Here is a 19,219-nt window from a genome sequence, read left to right on the forward strand (position 1 = left end):
TGAATTGGACCTAAATGAACAATTGCACGTCTTCCATCTGCAATTTAGAGGGTTTTGATTACAGGTTAACAGTTTGGTGTGAAACTGCGAGAGCTTGCAATTCTTTTTTTCTTTTGTTTCTTCAGCTTCCTTTCATTTCGACACTCTAGTTCTAGTCTTCTAGGAATGGGTTACGGAGGTGACAATTCTTATGTTTTGTGAATTTTGTATCTCTAGAATTGACTGTAGCTAAGTTCAGATTACCAGATATGCTAAAAGATAAGATCCTACAAACATTGATTAGTAAAGAGCCTTTATCCAATGGCAATAATGGGGTTTGAGGTTTTTTTTTCAAAATAAAACAACCTCAGCATCATTGATGATTATGAATATGTACATGAGCTTGGATAGTCGAATTACATGTATTAGTAAGTTAGTAACTTGCCCTTACATGCGAAATAAGCAAACAGGTGGGCCAACTTGATAGACTATATATTTATAACCAAACTAGGATTGATACGTAGAAAGTAGATTGCGAGTGGATCTCCAGTGTATCTGCTCCATCCAAGATGTTGGCCTAGCATTACTAGCAAAAAGGTTAACTAGGGACTGTCAGTATACATTATTATACTGTCTTTAGTAAGTGCTGAGGCTGCTTCAAGACCACCGAGTAAGGCTCGTAGCTCTGCATCATGGCCCAGTAGGTTCTACCATCTGCATGTGTGTGTTCATTCCTGGGATGCAGAAAGTAGGGGTGCAACTTGGGCGGGTTCAATTCAAGCCCAAACCGGCCCAGCCCAAAATTTTATACGGGCTGGGCTTGGATTTTTGGTTCTAGGGCTGGGTTCAGGCCCAAGAAATCGGATTTTTTTATTTTTGTGAAGGGTTTGGGCCTAACCCTTAGGTAGTCCAAACCCACCCCGAGCCCAATCCAACTATATTTATATGTATATAAATGTTATTTTTGCATACACACACACATATACAAAATATCATATTTCATTCAACTATGAAACTTGTATGAATAAACAGTAGTGGTAATAGTACCAAGTAAGAAAGTACAGAAACATTGTATCAAAACAGAGAAGTGGTAACAGTACCAAACAAGAATACAAGTTTCTAAAAAAAACAAAATATTTACAGTGGATAAAGGAGAAAATGAAGAAATTTCTGCAACAAACAAAAGATAAGGCAGAATCACCAACTGAAGAGATAAATAAATGCATTTCCAACCACCAAAAGAGAGGGATAAATGCAGTAGCGATTCGTCATAACTTTAACCATCCAAAACCATAACTGTCAGAACTTTAACAAGTTGGAACTAACTAGAATTTTAAAAGTCTAGAATCATAACCGCCATAATTGTTATCACCAAAATTGGAACCAACTAGAAGTTTCACCACCTAGAAAAAGTAACCGCCAAAACTGTTATCACCAAAAGTGGAATCAACAGGAACTTTAATCACTCGGAACTGAGATTACTGAAACCGTTATTGCTAGAAGTGGAATCAACTGGAACTTTAACCACTCGAACTGAGATTGTCGTAATTGGATCCACCCGAAACTGTAAGTGCTAGTGAAGGAAAATAAGGAAACAATCACCAGCGATGAATCAAAGTAGCGATTAAGGCCACCGCCCAATACTCTGCCACTTGTACTAAAATCCCTACAAAAAAGAACAAAAAACAAAATCAGGGAAAAGAAAAAGGAGAATAAACAAAAGAGAGTGGATGATTGGATCAAGTTAATCAAGAAGAAGAGAGAGGAGTGAGAAAAAGGGAGAATGAAAGAAGAAAACTGAGAAGAAAGGGATATAGTGGGAAGAAAATGAACAACTGAAATGGACAGAATAGAAAAACTCGAGAACAACCCCTAGATGGAGACTCTCTCTGAGAAGAAAGAGAGAGAGAGAGAGAGTGAGTGAGACTCTTCGAGTGCCTATCAAATATAGAGACACAGACAATTACACCTCACTGCCTATTTTGCATATATATATATATATATATATATATATATATATATATATATATATATATATATATATATATACATAAATATATGTATACATATATGCATAAACACACACACACACACACACACACACATATATATATATATATATATATATATATATATATATACATACATAAATATATGTATACATATATGCATAAACACACACACACACACACACATATATATATATATATATATATATATATATATATATATATATATATACACATACATAAATATATGTATACATATATGAGAGAGAGAGAGAGAGAGGGTTCATTGACCAACCCGAGCCCGGCCCATGCCCAAGCCCAATCTGTATGCATAAATTACAATGTAGGTTGGGCTTGAGTTAGGAAAATTGGGCTTGACCTTAGAGTAGGGTCTTAAGCCCAAATTTTAGGATCAAGCCTGGATTGACTATAAACCCAGCCCAACCAACCGGATTTGCACCCATAGCAAAAAAGATTAGCTGAATGCAATAACTGATCAGCGGGCTGTGAAACCAATGACGCCGCTAATAAATGGGACCTACAAGTCTACAACCATTTAACTTTTCATTGTACGTTTTATAAGTTTTATTATTGGTGTAAGGCATTATCATTAATTTCACAATCTACTGAACAACCATAGCATTCATGTAATCTGATTTCTCTTGGGGTGCTGGATGATGAATGAGTATCATGCGGCATCTGTTATTGGATCAAACGAGCCGTCAATATGAATGGAGATGCAATTTGAAAGTACCTGCAATACTGTTGGGTGAGCTTGTAAACCGCAAATAATATGAAATTTTTCACTTGGCAGTTTTATGGGCAATAAGTGTTTTCAAATGTTTTCCTGTTTGGTTGTCAATTGTCATTTGTTGATGCTTGGACAGTGGTGAGTGGCACATGAGAGGGTTTTGGGCATGTCGATTTGTGTACCTGATCCCAATCCTATCTCTTTCCCACGTGACCTCTCTCTCTCTCCTCATATATGAAATGTTATAATTTCTTTTTCTCGTGAAATGAAAATAAAATCCTAATGTTTTAGTATTGAAAACACTAGAAGAGACCCATGTGATGCTGTCAAAATGGTGCTCATGTTTCATTTATTTTCTTAACTGAGTTGGTTTGGGCGAGTGTAAATAATCTGTATTTAATTGTTTTATTTTAAAAATTCAAGAAAATTACAAAATTCTAAAAGAATTGGGAAGAATATGAGGAGTTTGACATGGACGACTGCATAATATAGTATGTATGGATTACTATGTTTATTATTTTTATTTTAAGATGAAGTTTTTTCACCATCACCCATGCCTTGTCCAAACTTTATGGAGTTAGTTACATGAATCCTGTTTCAATCTGTTATATTTAAAGTTATATCCATTGTTAAATTAGTAGTGTTTAAATCATTTTTGACTATTTTTACCCATGTACTTTTTAGTCTATTTTGAACTCTTCTAGGCCTTTTAACATGTAATAAATCGCTTCTAATTGACACAATTGGTGGCCTTCTATGTATGTGCTTAAACTGTATTAGTCTATTATCTTTCATTCTATCACCTATTTGACATACTTTAGCTTTTTATAAACAACTTTATTCTCAATCCTATCCTTTCTGGTTTTCTCACTCATCCATTTTAACATTTGCATTTATGAGCACGTTGTTTTTTGGCTGTCCAACACTTTGCTCCATATAATATAGTTGGCCTTACAAGTAGTTTATAGATTTTTTGTTTTAATCTAAGTGGTATTTGCCATCCCATAAAAGTTTAGATGCACCCCTCCATTCATTGCATTTATGAACACGTTGTTTCTTGGCTGTCCAACACTTTGCTCCATACAATATAGTTGGCCTTACAAGTAATTTATAGATTTTTATTTTTAATCTAAGTGGTATTTGTCATCGCATAAAAGTTTAGATGCACCCCTCCATTTGGATTATATTGTTTTAATTCTTTGAGCGACATATTCCTCAATCTCTCCCTTGATATAAATTATTGAACCAAGGTACGAAAAATGGTTGCATTGAATTATCTCTTCACCTCCAATCCTAAGTGTATCTTGATTTACATTTCTATTATTATTAAATTTACATGTCATATACTATGTTTATGTTTTAGTCCTACTTATTTTAAAACATATTGTTTTCAAGGCATTTGTCCATAAATTTAAATTTGCATTTAATCATTCATTAGTTTTATCAATTAAAATAATGTCATCCATAGAACTTCTTCATGAATATGTTTAGTTAATTCATCTATCGTCAATGTGATAATCGTAGTTACTAAGAGCCTAAAGCATACATAGAAAGGGGTGTTTTTTAGATTGAACTATGATACTAAAATAACATGATACCATAGGAACTTATAGCCAATCAACAAGCATAATTTTCATCAAAATTTGTAGGGGGTTTTCGAAATCATGTCTTTTTGACATCATAAATTTTTCCCTCAAACAATCATGTTATTATTTACAGTAAGCATTTTAATCATGTATTTTCAACATCATAGATTTTCCCTCGAATGATCATGTATTCATGTTATTATTTATATTAAGCCTTTTATTCAATTAACTTTTATTTTTTGTCTTTTAACTAATAAAGTCTTTTAAAAACTTATATTAAGTGAAATTAATTAATAATTTAACACAATTCAATCTTACAATCACGTGCTCCTTACTAGTTTCATTAAGAAATATACATGTATATTATAATAAAACCATATATATGCATTTAACTATTTATATATAATTAGAAAAGGTTGTTTTTAACTTTTTATATAAATAATATAAGATACCGTTTGTTGGAATAGATTCAGGTTGGGCCGGGTTAGGTTCGAATAAAACTCACAATAGCCAAGACTGCAACCCAAATCCAACCTGAGCTTAGGGCAGGCCCATGTTTTTACTTTAGTCCCAGGCCGATCCAGTGCAAAAGCTCGGGTTCGGGTTGAGGCTGCCAAGTTGCAACCCAGACGATTAACCAACCTAAAGTTCAGATCGACTCACCTAAAATGGTTCGACCCAAATCACACCTTTGGCTATCTCAATGGCTCAATGCCTTCATTTTCTTCGCGCTATATAAGTTTCTCCACTGCCGCTTCGTCACTTTTGGCGGGGTCTGGTTTTAGGGTTTCTGCTTCTCGCTCATCAGATATCAAACACACACAGCGGCGCAAGGGAAGAGTTTCTCTGCACAAATGGTAAATCAAAAACCCTAATTTTCTCCCTCCATGTCCGTCACTACCTCTTCAATGCTCAGCAGATACATCGGTAGAATTAGATATGTCTGGTCTTTTGGATCATAAGCGACGACATCAAGGAGTTAGGATTTGTTGCTTTAGGGCTTGTTATGTGTTCTTCAGGTTGCTTTCGCGAGATTCGTTTTTCTTACAACAAAGCATGTAATATTATTTTATTGAGCATGGCGATTTATCCTTTTTACCAATTTGGGTCCAAATGTTGTCTGCAAATGTAGTGCCAGTGGTTGGCTTTGTTGATTTTCCTTGATATCTCTATTTGATTTGTAAGAAATTTGTGGATACAACTTTACTTGAATGTTGGGGATACACAACTTTGCTTGATTTATAATGAACCATGAGCTTTTCCTGTACGAGTGAATGATATCTTTTTTCGCTTATTAATTTTCAGGCCCCGAAAAGAGGTGTGAAAGCACCCGCGGCACCTGCAAAAAAGAAACCGGTAATTTGTTGTTTACTTTTGGGGTGGAAAATTGTATTTAATTGGCTTATCCACTCATTTTATTGAGTATTATTTGTCATTTGGGCTTCAGGAGAAGGTTGTGAACCCATTGTTTGAGAAGCGTCCGAAGCAGTTTGGTATCGGAGGGGCATTGCCTCCAAAGAAAGATTTGCATAGGTTTGTGAAATGGCCAAAGGTTGTTCGCATCCAAAGGCAGAGGCGGATTCTTAAGCAGAGGTTGAAAGTTCCACCTGCATTGAACCAGTTCACAAAGACACTTGATAAGAACCTTGGTAAGATTCTGAAGAATATTATGTTCAGGCACTTGTATCTAGTAGTTTTTTATGGTTGAGGCTGAAGTAGATGGGATTTATGGTACCTGCTTAACGGTACATGCCCGTACCAGTGTGGGAGAAGATACTTACCGCGTACAGTTCTTCATGTACTTCAATTCTCTATAAAATAAACACTTTTAAATTTGTGAAATGGTGCTTTTAACAAAGTACACCATAAAAAATTGGCTCATGTTAGAAACTTAATTAAAATTGGCGAGACATGAATCTAGAGAAATGACATGTAGCTCCAAAAATAATTATCAAAAAAATGTAGCTCCAAAAACCAGATATAGGAGAATTATATAAGCATGATCAATAGGATTCCTCTACCCGAATCTGTATCTGAGATTTTAGGAAATGAAGAGTTGTATCCCCATATGCCATCTGGCATCATAAGATAGGATAAGGTCAAAAAGTAATTTTAGTTAGCATAACTAGCATTCAACACATTCAGGGCCTTAGATTTGTTTTTCTTAGATTTTCCTCGGTCAGTTTCATGGTTGGAGTCCACTTAGAGAGTGTGAGTCTACTAGTAGCATTCTTTAATCTGCTAGTTGAGATCCATTTATGGGAGCTTGTATTTGATTTTTGTTGGCCGTGCAAATGCCTTATGATGTAAAACATATATCCACAGGGAAAATTGCCAAACATGATAATATGGTTTTTCTGAAGTGTATCAGATCTGATTTTTTTCCATATTTTGATAGTGACCTTGTAAGGTATAAGATTGTTTGATCATTTGTTCTTGAAATGAAGTGGTGGAGCAAGTTACTATTTTATAGTGTGACAGCAATTGAACTTTTAAGCAATGACCTTGTTGGCCAAGCAGTAGAAGATTGACATGTATTTACTACCCCAACTGCACATTGCCCTGGATGCTTAAATCTAGGGATTAAGAGGTTCCAGATCTGATTCATTGTTTTGGATGTAATGAGAACCCACTTATAAGCGTGCAAGAAACTGATGTGGATATAGCTTGCTGTAAAAGCTATGTGCTGGTGTTCTTGTTCCATTTCTTGTGTGTTGGCTGCTCCAGATTTATAGATTAGAGCCTAAAGAAGTGGTTAAAAAAAGTAAGAAAAGCTAGTGAACTTATGTTTTTTTCCTGACTGTACTGGTATTACAAACATTTTATTTTTTATGTCTGTCCCCTTGCTTTGTATGATTAAAAGAAAGGTAAAACAGGGGCTTAAAAATGGAATGAGCATGCACAAAATCCAACCCATGTGGAAAGTAGGATATTAGAGGTCACTGTTGTCAGACTCAAGTTGGAGAGGTCAAACCAGAAATTAATGGCCAAAATAGTTCTTCTGATGCTCAACTCTTAGTATTCTTGACTTTGTCAAAGTCTACCCAACACTTCTGTTAGTAGGTGTTATAATCTACTAGATATATTGCTTTAAGTTTACCCAACACTTCTGTTAGTAGGTGTTATAATCTACTAGATATATTGCTTTAAGTTTACCCAACACTTCTGTTAGTAGGTGTTATAATCTACTTTGTCAAAGTCTACCCAACACTTCTGTTAGTAGGTGTTATAATCTACTAGATATATTGCTCAACTCTTAGTGTTCTTGACTTTGTCAAAGTCTACCCAACACTTCTGTTAGTAGGTGTTATAATCTACTAGATGTATTGCTTTAAGTTTATTTTTATGGAAAATAACATTGAAAATAGTCTATAACCATTTATTATTTTTCTTTTTTTTTTAATTCATGATTTTATTTGAGCAGTCAAACAGGATAGATCAGACTGTATGACCCATGATTCAGTGACCAAAACAGAACTTTAAGTCCGGGGCAGGCATAACAGCACTGCTATGGGTTTCCACTGACATTGTAGTTATTTACGATAAAATTCACAATTCAAAATTATTAATCTTAAGGGGTTTAGTTTCAATCTTATGTCTGAATCCTTTTATTGTAAACACCTTATAGTTTGATTGATGAATCTTATAATTTATGAGATTAATGCAATAAATATCAATTCAATTGATACAACTCTCATTCAGTGTTTTAAAAGCGCAAGGTGCAAAAAAGGCGCAAGGGCCATTTTGCGCCTGAGGCACAAGGCGCAAGGCGAGGTGTGTGCCTTTTTGAGGCAAGGCGCAAAATTTAAAAAAAAAATCAAAAAATTTATAAAACATAATATTAATAAAAATATAAACTTAAGTTTTAAAATACATGAATATAATATGTAAAGCATATTCAAATGAGAATTTAAAAATGAAATCAAGCATATAAAGCCCACAATCTCTTTTTTTTCTCAATTGCATCAAGTAGCTAATGTGACATATTACATTCCTAATTCTACGAGCCGCCTTTGTGCCACACCCCTCGAGGCAAGCCCAAACAAGGCCATGTTAGGGTTTATAGTTTTAATTGCTTTTAAGAAGATATTTTATTAGGATGAATGAATGAACAACATTACCAAATAGGGGATTCTCGAAGCTTCGGTGAGCGAACCGGAGCTTCAAGAATTCCCTGTTCGGTAATGTTGTCCATTCATTCATCCTAATAAAATATCTTCTTAAAAGAAATTAAAACTATAAAATTATTATTTTTGTGTGAAAACTAAGAATTTAAGACCCTAACATGGCCTTGTTTGGGCTGGCTCGAGGGGCGTGGCATGGGGGTGGCGGAGCCCCCAACCCAGCGGCCAGACTCAAAAAAAAAAAAAAAAAAGCAGCAAATTTTCAAAAGGTGCACGCCTGGGCTAAGGCGCACCAGGCGTGTGCCTAGGCCCTGGGTGAGGCGCCTACCCTAAAATGCACCTCGCCTGTGCGCCTAGGCACGCCTTTTAAATCACTGCTCTCATTGTTGTCATTCTTTTGTTTCTTTTAATTTTTTCAAAGGGCGACTGTTTTATTACCCTTATAAGATTATTTAAGATATCTAGAGGGCCATTATATGTGGTTTAATTTACTTTTTAAGTCAAACTTGATTTGATCATCATATGCTTCTAGCAACAAGTTGTGGACACTGTTAAGTACCTATGTGGTAGAAAAGTGTATATATATATATATATATATATATATATATGATTGTAGTTTTTGGGTATTTATGTAAAACATAGGCGGTGATTGTTATAACTTATGACATCCACACTCTTGCTGATAAACAAGATATAAAGCATTTACAACCTTAACTAGGTTCACGTTAGATGCTATCTATATTTAGTCTATCAATTTGTATTCACTTGTGCCTGCAAGTGTCTACCAATATATGATATTTATGACTTTCTTATCAAGGGGCTACATGACCAATCTAAATCTCTACTGAGATTGGCTATGTTGAATATCCCAATTCCAAGTGAGCCCCATACCTCTCAGCGTTACAAGTTTTGCTAACTCAGAAAGAAAATAATTAATCTATTAAAATGCTTTATGTGTTGTCAGATATTCCTCGGAAATTTGGAGCTTTTCAGATCTGATGCTCCAACAATTAATTCCACTCGATGCTCCTTCTTCCAGCCACTAGGGTTCCCCCCATGGATAGATGATGGATGCAGGATTATTTGGACCCTTTATGGGTCATATCCATATTGGCACACAGTAGATATTATTTTCGTGTTTTCTTTTTCTTTAATTTGTTTTTTCTGTTCTAAATGGTGTTTTGGTATGTTGATAACCAGAAGCTCACTGAAATTACCTTTCTTTAACACACATGCAGCAACAAGTCTCTTCAAGATGCTTCTGAAGTACAGGCCCGAGGATAAAGCTGCAAAAAAGGAGCGCCTTCTTAAGAGGGCTCAGGCTGAAGCTGAAGGAATGACTGTTGAGGTTAAGAAGCCCATTGTTGTGAAGTATGGACTCAACCACGTCACCTACCTTATTGAGCAGGTCTGTTTGAGTGTGTTATGCATCTTAGTACTGTTTTCACATTTGAGTAATAGTCTAATTTTTAATGCAAATCCTGATTCATTCTTTTTTACAGAACAAGGCACAATTGGTTGTAATTGCACATGATGTGGATCCAATAGAGCTAGTTGTCTGGCTTCCAGCCTTGTGCAGGAAAATGGAGATTCCCTACTGCATTGTGAAGGGAAAATCACGCCTGGGAGCGGTAATTGTATTTTTTTTATCATATTGGATGTTTTCTAATCTTAGCAAACTTAAGGACTTAATATTTATACAAATTTTTCTGGTAGATTGTCCACAAGAAAACTGCAGCAGCACTGTGCTTAACGACAGTCAAGAACGAAGATAAGTTGGAGTTCAGCAAAATTTTAGAGGCTATCAAGGTGTGTACCGTTCCCAATATTTGATGCTCTGTCCAAATCCTGAAAATAGTTTTTTTTTTTTCATTTGGTGACTTTAATTGCTTTTCAGGCCAACTTCAACGACAAGTATGATGAATATCGGAAGAAGTGGGGAGGTGGTATCATGGGTTCCAAATCCCAGGCCAGAACAAAGGCAAAGGAGAAGCTTCTTGCCAAGGAAGCTGCCCAAAGAATGACCTAGGACCGGGTATTATATATGAAGTTAGATGGGGATTTTGCTACTCGTTTTAGATTTTCATTGGTATTTCAGATACGCAATTTTATGACACTGTTCATACCTCATATCGCTTGGACTTTTTTCTCTTATTGTTCCCCCTGCTTTGCGATAAACTATCCGATTATTGCGGACAGTCGAAAGGGTTTTCAAGGTGTCCCTTTGGCATTCTGAACCTTATTAGTACGTCATATGTCTCTTTCCCTGGCATTGATGGGGGATTCTAATCTTCTATTACTTAGAATGTTCGGGAGTACTTAAAAATAAGTGCTTATTTGAGATCACACTGTTAAGCACTTATCGGTGTTTGAGACATTGCCCTAAATAATTGTTAATTTTAAAAATAAGGGCTTATTTTTTAAGCCCAAATTGCCAATTTTTTTAAGTGCTTATATAATAAGCCCTTAATTTTTTTTCTTTCAAAATTATCTCTAGTTGAATTTTAAAATACCACTTATAAAATTATCCCTAATTGAATTTTATAAAAGTGTTTTTGTAAAAGTAGTTTAATAAAAATGTTTTATGAAAGTACATTTGTAAAAATGATTTTATGAAAGTATTTTTATAAAAATACTTTTTTAGAAGTGCTTTTATGTAAATGCATGTAAATGTACTTTTCATAAAATTATTTTCAAGTGCTCTCGTGGAAGTGTTTTCATAAAAGTAGTTTAATAAAAATACTTTAATAAGGGTGTATTTTGAAAATTTGAAAGAAAATGGACAAAATAGTTACAGTAATAAAATGTTTATTTAAGTGTTTATTGGAGAAAAAGACTACAATAAGTGTTTATTGGAATAAGCACTTCTTTTTAGGTATTTATTCAATAAACAGTTGATTTTAACATATGCATTTTCAAACATGGCCTTGGGAAAACAAAGCTGTATCTTTGCGTTTGTGGGCGTCTTGACTGAAGCCAATTTTTTTCCTTAATGGGGCTACGACTACACGAAGGGTTTCCATTGGAAAGTCACTTTTGGAGAAGCCATTTTTATTTTTTTTTCACTTAATATTTTTTTTTACTTTCCGTGATTTTCACAATATACAATTTCATGTCTTTTTGTGTGGAGCCTGGGAAAGGCCTCCCAAACGGGCACTCAGCTAATCCATTTTAGTAATGCACTTTTTGCATATTAATTCATGAATCCTGCAAATATATTATTATCAAAAACTCTGCAATTACATTAAGATATAGACAGTTCAATAGTTCATCTGAATTATGACATGTCAGGATGTACTTAGCCCTTGTGAAATGTTGGAAAATGAAAATAAAATATTAAATTTGAAGTTCATAAATTTAGTTTAAAGAATTAAAGATTACGAATTAAAATTTGTATAAATGTCATCATTCAATTCTCCGAACTAGCATGGAATTTGATTTGATGGGTTGATTGGGTCACTGCACTTCTGCCATTTGACAGTCAAATGTTGTATAGTTTTTGCATTATTGCCCGTCTGGGAGGGCTTTCGTGCATTATCTTCTAGCATTGTAGGTCTCATATGGAATGCTGTGAATCCATGTTTTGTAACAAACATGAAAGCCCAAATAGGGTTACATGAGTTGAGAAATTGGCTTTTCAATGAAGATATTTTTTATAGTTTCGTGGGAGCAGTTCAATTAATGCTGAAGTTCTCTCAAACTGTCTCCAAAACAATTTGAAAAGTCAGGTTGTATTACGGTTAACCTGAGCCCTATCTAACCTTGCACCCCCATGGAAAGTGGTAGGGTACCTAAAAATTAATACCCAATCAACCTAAAATTAATACTTAATCAACTCGTATTTACCGAAGTTCACATGGGATTCTAAGACCTGGCGACCTGCCCTTCCTACATCCAAATATCTCACTTGTCCCAATACAATGCGGTAGTGTATTGTGGGTATGGTTGTGGCCATTGTGGGGAGCAGTTTGTCGATATGAGATCTGGAGTAGCTTGTCGTACCATAACAACCGTACATACTCTCAATGATTGTCACATATAATCAAAGTTTCATTTGCCTACCTTTTATATCAAGGATATGGCAATATAATTGATGAAATGATACCGTAAGTTTTTTTCCGCCCCATGTTTCCATGTTTTAGATGAATTTGGATTAGCCGAACGCTTTAACTGTGGAAGTTATGGCGAAATTTCATGGCCCTTATGTATTTAAATACTGGTGTGGAATCTTATCATTGGTTTCATAGTCCTCTGAACAACTAACGTGTTCAGTTAAACCTTCATCGTTTCGGACGTCATAATTTGGACATTTGAATTTTAAAATGGCATTTGACTGGAATATTTTAGATGTTTTTTTATCTTATTAAGATTTTTTATCAGTATTCTGTGTTATTAAGAATTGTGTTTATTTTCCAATAAAAAAAATGAGGAAAATGGAATTATGTTCATTGACTGTCATTGATGAATTCAAGTTGCTTTTTGTACAAAACAATTAGATGCATTTCCATTTTAATTTCTTCTTTTTTTTTCTAAACGTTTTCAAACCTGAATTTAACCCAAAATGGTTGGAGATTTGATTGTCACCGTGAAAGAACTTGATGTCCAGCCGAAGTCTTATGGCAAAGGCCTTGCTTGGGGTTAGGGGTGGATTTGATCCGAGCCAAGCTGAATAGTACAAGGCTCAAGCTTAGCTCGAGACTGTTCTACAAGACTCGGTTCGAACCAGAACCTTGAGCTCGAGCTAGAGCTCGGTTCGAACCAGAACCTTGTAAAAAATTCATAAGCTCGAGCTCAGCTCGACTCGAGCTCGATTTTGAGAAAAAAAATTTATAAAAATAAAAAATTATATATAAAAAAAAATTTATTTGATATTTAAAAAATTAAGAATTATAATAGTTTTATTATATATTATTTCTATAATTTTATTATATATATATATATATTCAAGTCGTCTTGTGAGCCGAGCTCTAGTAGGCTCGAGCTCGATTGAAATCAAGCCGAACCAAGCTCAAGCAGCTTGTAAAAAGATCGGCTCGTTGCCACCCCTACTTGTGGTGGGGGAGGCAGGTATTAAGCTAATGTAGAAGTTGTTTTTATTCTCAAAAATAAAACCAACATTGTCGAACAACCATTTATTATTACATTAATTTTTAGGTAAATTTATTATTACATTATTAACACTATCACTAATAATCATATTAGTGCATTACTAACATTAGCCCTGTAGTGAAGGTGCCTAGAATCCCCCCCCCCCATTGTATATTCATTGAGTATGTTGAGTGGTCGGATATTTTAATTATTTTCAATAAAAAACCAAATTTATTGTAATTGGATGGAAGTATAAATGATTTTTTATAATACATACTATATCAAGTGATTGATTGGGTGAATGATCCAACACAAATAATTGATTCACCACACCACCATTAATTCTCTCATTCTCCTTTTATTTCCTCCACTTTCACTATCTATTCCTTGTTTATCACAATATTTATAGCTTTTATTTTCAGTGAGACAAGCAAGGAGGCCATCAAACAAAACAAACATGATAGAATAGAAGCCAGTAGCCACAAAATGGAGAACTAGACACTAAAGCTGCATACAACATCTATATCTATATCTATATTATATATAAAAGTGCGGGTGTAAAGTGAAAGTTTTTTGGACTAAAATTACCCACTTTTTTTTTTTTTTGAGAGAGGTGGTATAAAAGTCATTTTATTACAGTTTTAATGCGAACTTTTATGACTACCAAAACGCCCATATTTGTGTATTTAGTCAATCTCTAACTATAAATGTTGAAAATATAATTCCAATTATTACTTCACCTAATTTAATCCCTTCTCATTAAGTCTTATACTTAAAAGTATTAACTCCCAATTTGTATTATTAAATACTATACTTCAGTTATTTTTAACTGATAAATGCTACTAATTAGATCTATGTCAACATTTGTAACAATATAAATCCATATATTTTAAATTTGACTAAAAAACAAAATCATTCTTTATCCAAGTGGTGGCTAAGCAATTTAACCATCTAAATCAAAATGATCAACCTATTAAATTATAGTTAGACAATAAAATTTTTAAAACGGAAATATATATAAAAATTTACAAAAATGAAGAAAAAAATAGACACACTTGTGATATTTTTTATTAATCAAATTAAAAAAATAAGTGTAATAAATAATAATTATTTCTATTGATAATGAAAAATGAAATACATAATTTAGGACTGACAAAAAATGAAACAATTAATTGTTTGGCAAGAACAATAGTTCCACTTTTGGGTCAAATGTATTAACCTTTAATGTCGCAAATAAATAATAAAAATACAAAAATGAAAAAACACATAAATTTTGCAAACAAAAAAAAACATTCGGGTGCATGTATAATATCATATATATATATATATATAATATTAAACAAAAAGTAAGTGTGACATATCAAAATTATTTTTACACAAAATAATACAAAAAATTATAGAAAAAAAATTGAACGTGTCTATAATTCTATATCTACACTACTATTAAAAATATGAATGAGATTGTGGAACTTTCTTTTGACTAAAGTACTAATTTTTTTAATTTAATATATATTTAATTACGAGGTTTAAATTTACAATTGAATTGTTAATTTTCACCTCTTTTAATTATCTTTGTTTAAATCTTATAGTTTTTTGATAAATGAACCCAAAAAAAAAGATACACCAAAAAGATAAAACATTACAAAAATAATAATAATATAGCCAAGTAGGTAGGTATGTCAATCATATTTTAAACTTTACAACTCGATACGATTATCACATATTTGAAAGAGGTGTTTATATAATCACTTTCGGATTTTGCATATGCATCCGATTAATAATAGAAAGAAAAAAATAAAAACGAAAATAAAAAAAATACATAAAGTATATAAAAAATTTTGGATGCATTATTATTATCATAAAAAGAATTCATGTTGTAGAACATCCCTTTTATGTGCACTAGTATGAATATATTGTAATGCAAATAAAAATAATACAAATTCTGGTTTAATATCACCTGGGTTTTATTATATTATACTTTATGCTTTATTTTACTTGATTTGTACCATAATCAAACAATATGAGATAAATTTTGAAAAAAAATACCAGATTTTACATGAATAATGATATTCTCATTATTTATGCAACCGTAAACTTGTGACAAATGTGTTTTGAGAAGGTGCAAAAGAAAAACATGTTTCTTCAAAGGGCATAATTGTCCTTTTAATTAATTTCACCTATCATGACATTGGAAGGTGTGTTTAAGCCCTATGAGAAAACACAATGTATGTTTTAGTCTTAATAAAAAAACTCCCATTATGTTTAAGTCTTTTACCCTTGGGTATATATAGATATTATGAAAAGTTATATAAAGTTTATAATTGACAACTTTAATATTATGTAAATAATTAGCTTTTTATTTTTATTTTTTATTTTGTGGGCATTTTAAACGCAATAAGATGGTTGGGATTAAATCCAAATTCGTTTTGAAATCTGACATAATAAATTGATGGAGATGCAGGCCTAGGGGTTTTGTAATTAGATGTGAATGCAATTGAATCCAATCTAAATTTGGTCCATGTATAACCCTACTTAATTTTACATCTTTAACAAATAAACCTCTGCCATTCCATTTGAATATTGAATCCAACCAAAAATCTGCACGGTCTATTGGAGCAACCAAAAGGACTTCAATATTATTTTCAGAAAACTAACTCAATCATAAATCTTTCAAATAAATAAGAAAAGGGTAGTTTGGAAATTTAATTTTTTTTAAACAATTGAATGAAAAACTATTTTTTTTAAGATAATATAGCTATAACAAAGGGGTACTTGTCACAAAGTGAAAGTTATGGTCTTTTTTTACAAATGAAAGTTCGGGGGTAATTGTCAAGGTGGTTGCAACTTCGGCCAGGTTGGCTTTAACCCAATAACCCAGGTTGATGCTTGAATTGGGTTTAGGGTTGAAATTCATGAACCCGACTTTGCTTCGGGTTGGGGTAGGGTTGACCCCTTAGGCAACCTGACCCAACTTGAACCTAACTCTACAGTACATGTCATATATAAATATAATATATTGTTCATACAATAATTTGTTTAAATGCATGATTGTTGTATAGCTGCCAACACATTATTACCAAATCATTCTCTTAAAATAATCACTTCACTTAATCATAATTGAAAAGGCTAAAACCTTAATAACATATTTTATGTTTTTCGAATATGTTATTATTCATTTCCTCTATACTGTTTGCCGCCCATAAAAGATCTATCACAAACAATAACTCATAATAAAACTATAGTAATTTCAATCACTTATTTTTTTCTGAATTTTGCAATAAAAGAACTAATAAAAACATCAACAAGCAAATACTAATACAAGATAGGATTAATATATGTAGTGAAATTGAATTAAGACTTGAGATCGCGAAGTTCTATGAAAATTGAAGGGATGGGAAGAAGATTAGGTTGGGCCCAACCCGAGCCTAACACAACACAAAGTTGATTTCGGGCTGAGTTGAATTGGGTTAGGGTTAGGGTTGGGTGTTTAGAACTTGGGGTTAAGCTAGGGTTGAGGCCAAGCTGACCTAATCCAGCCTGACTTTCAGCCCTATGATTAACCCCATATGGTATGAGCGAGGGTCTTTATAATTTATTAAGAAAATCAAAATTTTCACTAACCCCATTAGTGCAATATTTTAGCAAAAAAAGGTCAATGTAAATAGGCCAATGATTTGCATTAACATTTTTTTTTCTCTCATTTCTTTGTTTTTTATTATCCAAACCGATATTAATTCATAGTAACCAGCAGAGCAAGACGGCTACAAACATCATGTGCACATCGGAGCTCTACAATAGAAACATCTTCCTAGACGTTCTCAATGCATAGCTGAAAGGGGTACAAGGTTGGTGCAAGGCGCGGTCTGTGCGTAGCTGAATGCAATCAAGACCACAAAACAAATAAAAAATTAACATTAGTATGCGGTCATCGTAACCTTGCAATCAATGCTTTACTTCTCTTACCTCCTCCTCCTCCTCCTCCTCCCCTGAGGTTTCTCATAAATTCTAACACCTACCCTCTAATTTTTTGATAGGATTAAACCTCCCATCGATGTGACCATATTCAACATAATTGATGAAAAGGCATTTTTATCCCTCGCTATGCTTCAAATTTTCAAAGAAAACCATAAACTATAGTTCTCATGATCAGTGTTACATCCTGTTGGAAGACATTGATTAAAGGGACCTCAACATGAAATGAACATTAAATTTGGGGCAGATTAAAGGGCATCGATGTTTTGGAGGACCAAAAGGCAGAAATAGGAAGCATGATTACAGTTTTTTTTTTTTTGGGTTCATGAAGAGTGAGGTTTTTTGGATAATTGGATAGAATCATCCAAAAACATGTTGAATGTATTTTGTTCCCCACACTTGTAATGAAGTAGTAATAAATCTCACGTTTTCAGCCAATGATTTTAATTTTGAAATGGTAGCAAACCAAAGTCTTAGATGTTCCATCTAGTTATCAAGCTAAACATAGGAGCAGAGTATCAGAATAACCACTTTTTTCTTTTTTTTTTTTAAGCTAAAAATCATGACGAGGTTTCTTATTCCAATAGAGTATATCGTATAGGGATCGTAAGAGAAGATATGGAGAATGGCTAACACTCATAAACGCATCGTTTATGTTAAATGAATCAATCATGGCAATTCAAGGAACTTGCAGATTGAGAACCATATACCATGTGATTGAACTATCTCTAGATTTTACAATAACTACACATCCACCTAGAAGAAAATTCCTAGAAATTCTTTCGCTAAATAGAAAATCCTAGCTAGCTAGTATATTTGTAACAACTACTTCTGAATCCTATGAAAACCGCACTATAACATCGAGGAAAAAAAAGTCAAAGGAACATAGGGTACGTGAAAGACTCAACAACCCTTATGATCGTAGACTGATTTTGCAGTTCTTTGGTTAGCGTCGACACTCTTGTGTCTTGCTACAAGATTCCATCATGCAGTTCAAAGAATTTCCATCATGAACTGTTCTTCAACCTATCTGCAGTTTTCTTGTTTGTGCGAACAATGCTACTAAGATTGTTGGATGTAAGTGTTGTTGTTTGTGAAAATCACACCATGGATTCCGTATTGTAGTTTGGTAGAAGAGATTCATGGGATTATGTCTTCAACCTCCTAAATTGTTTATAGGGATTATGTCTTGCAGTTGTCAAAAAAGGGACAATATTGGGTTTCTTGAAAATTTTTGATAAATTTTATTAGTTTATATAACGGGATATTAACAGATTGCTAACAGAAGGGAGGCAGGCATATATCTAATGATGTCATATCAATGAGGAGGTCTTGGTCATTTAGAAAAGAGAGAGGAGGTCTTAGTAAGGTTTAAGCCTTTTACTCAAAAAAGGCATTTCAATTGGATGGTGGCGATTGATTGCTTCTCCCAAGTCCCAACTCACAAAGCGAAGGCAGAGAATTAGTGTATCAAAAAAAAAAAAAAGAAGCGAAGACAGATAATTGAATCTGATTGTGCTGATCTGTTTTAAGTGGGCCAGATTCTTTAATCATGAGACACGTGGCACATTAAGGACCCAGAACCTTCTATTAGCCCGTATCCCATTCCCAGACCGGACTCCGGAGTCCGGAGGCCATCTCAGAAGACATAAAACTCCGTTTCTTTGTTTTAAGCCAAAATATTTAACCCAGGAATGCAAAACTGAAAAA

General features: G+C 33.6%; 1 protein-coding gene across 1 annotated transcript; it reads left to right on the forward strand.

Moving 5' to 3' along the window:
* The first annotated feature begins 5,018 nt into the window (after positions 1-5,018).
* On the forward strand, positions 5,019-10,647 carry LOC104591781 (large ribosomal subunit protein eL8y-like). The gene is made up of 7 exons (XM_010250802.3): positions 5,019-5,182; positions 5,631-5,681; positions 5,773-5,974; positions 9,688-9,857; positions 9,952-10,080; positions 10,166-10,258; positions 10,347-10,647. Exons 1-7 carry the CDS (start codon positions 5,180-5,182, stop codon positions 10,476-10,478), a joined length of 780 nt encoding a protein of 259 aa, XP_010249104.1. The 5' UTR covers positions 5,019-5,179; the 3' UTR covers positions 10,479-10,647.
* Positions 10,648-19,219: the final 8,572 nt, after the last annotated feature.

Source organism: Nelumbo nucifera, chromosome 4, assembly GCF_055504915.1.
Source record: "Nelumbo nucifera cultivar China Antique chromosome 4, China Antique-T2T, whole genome shotgun sequence".
Lineage (NCBI taxonomy): Eukaryota > Viridiplantae > Streptophyta > Magnoliopsida > Proteales > Nelumbonaceae > Nelumbo > Nelumbo nucifera.

Bases quoted from the DNA above. Each gene is read 5' to 3' on its own strand.
- LOC104591781 (XM_010250802.3), top strand. The intron at 5,682-5,772 runs GTAATTTGTTGT...TTTGGGCTTCAG, and splicing joins CACCTGCAAAAAAGAAACCG to GAGAAGGTTGTGAACCCATT. The intron at 5,975-9,687 runs GTAAGATTCTGA...ACACACATGCAG, and splicing joins GACACTTGATAAGAACCTTG to CAACAAGTCTCTTCAAGATG.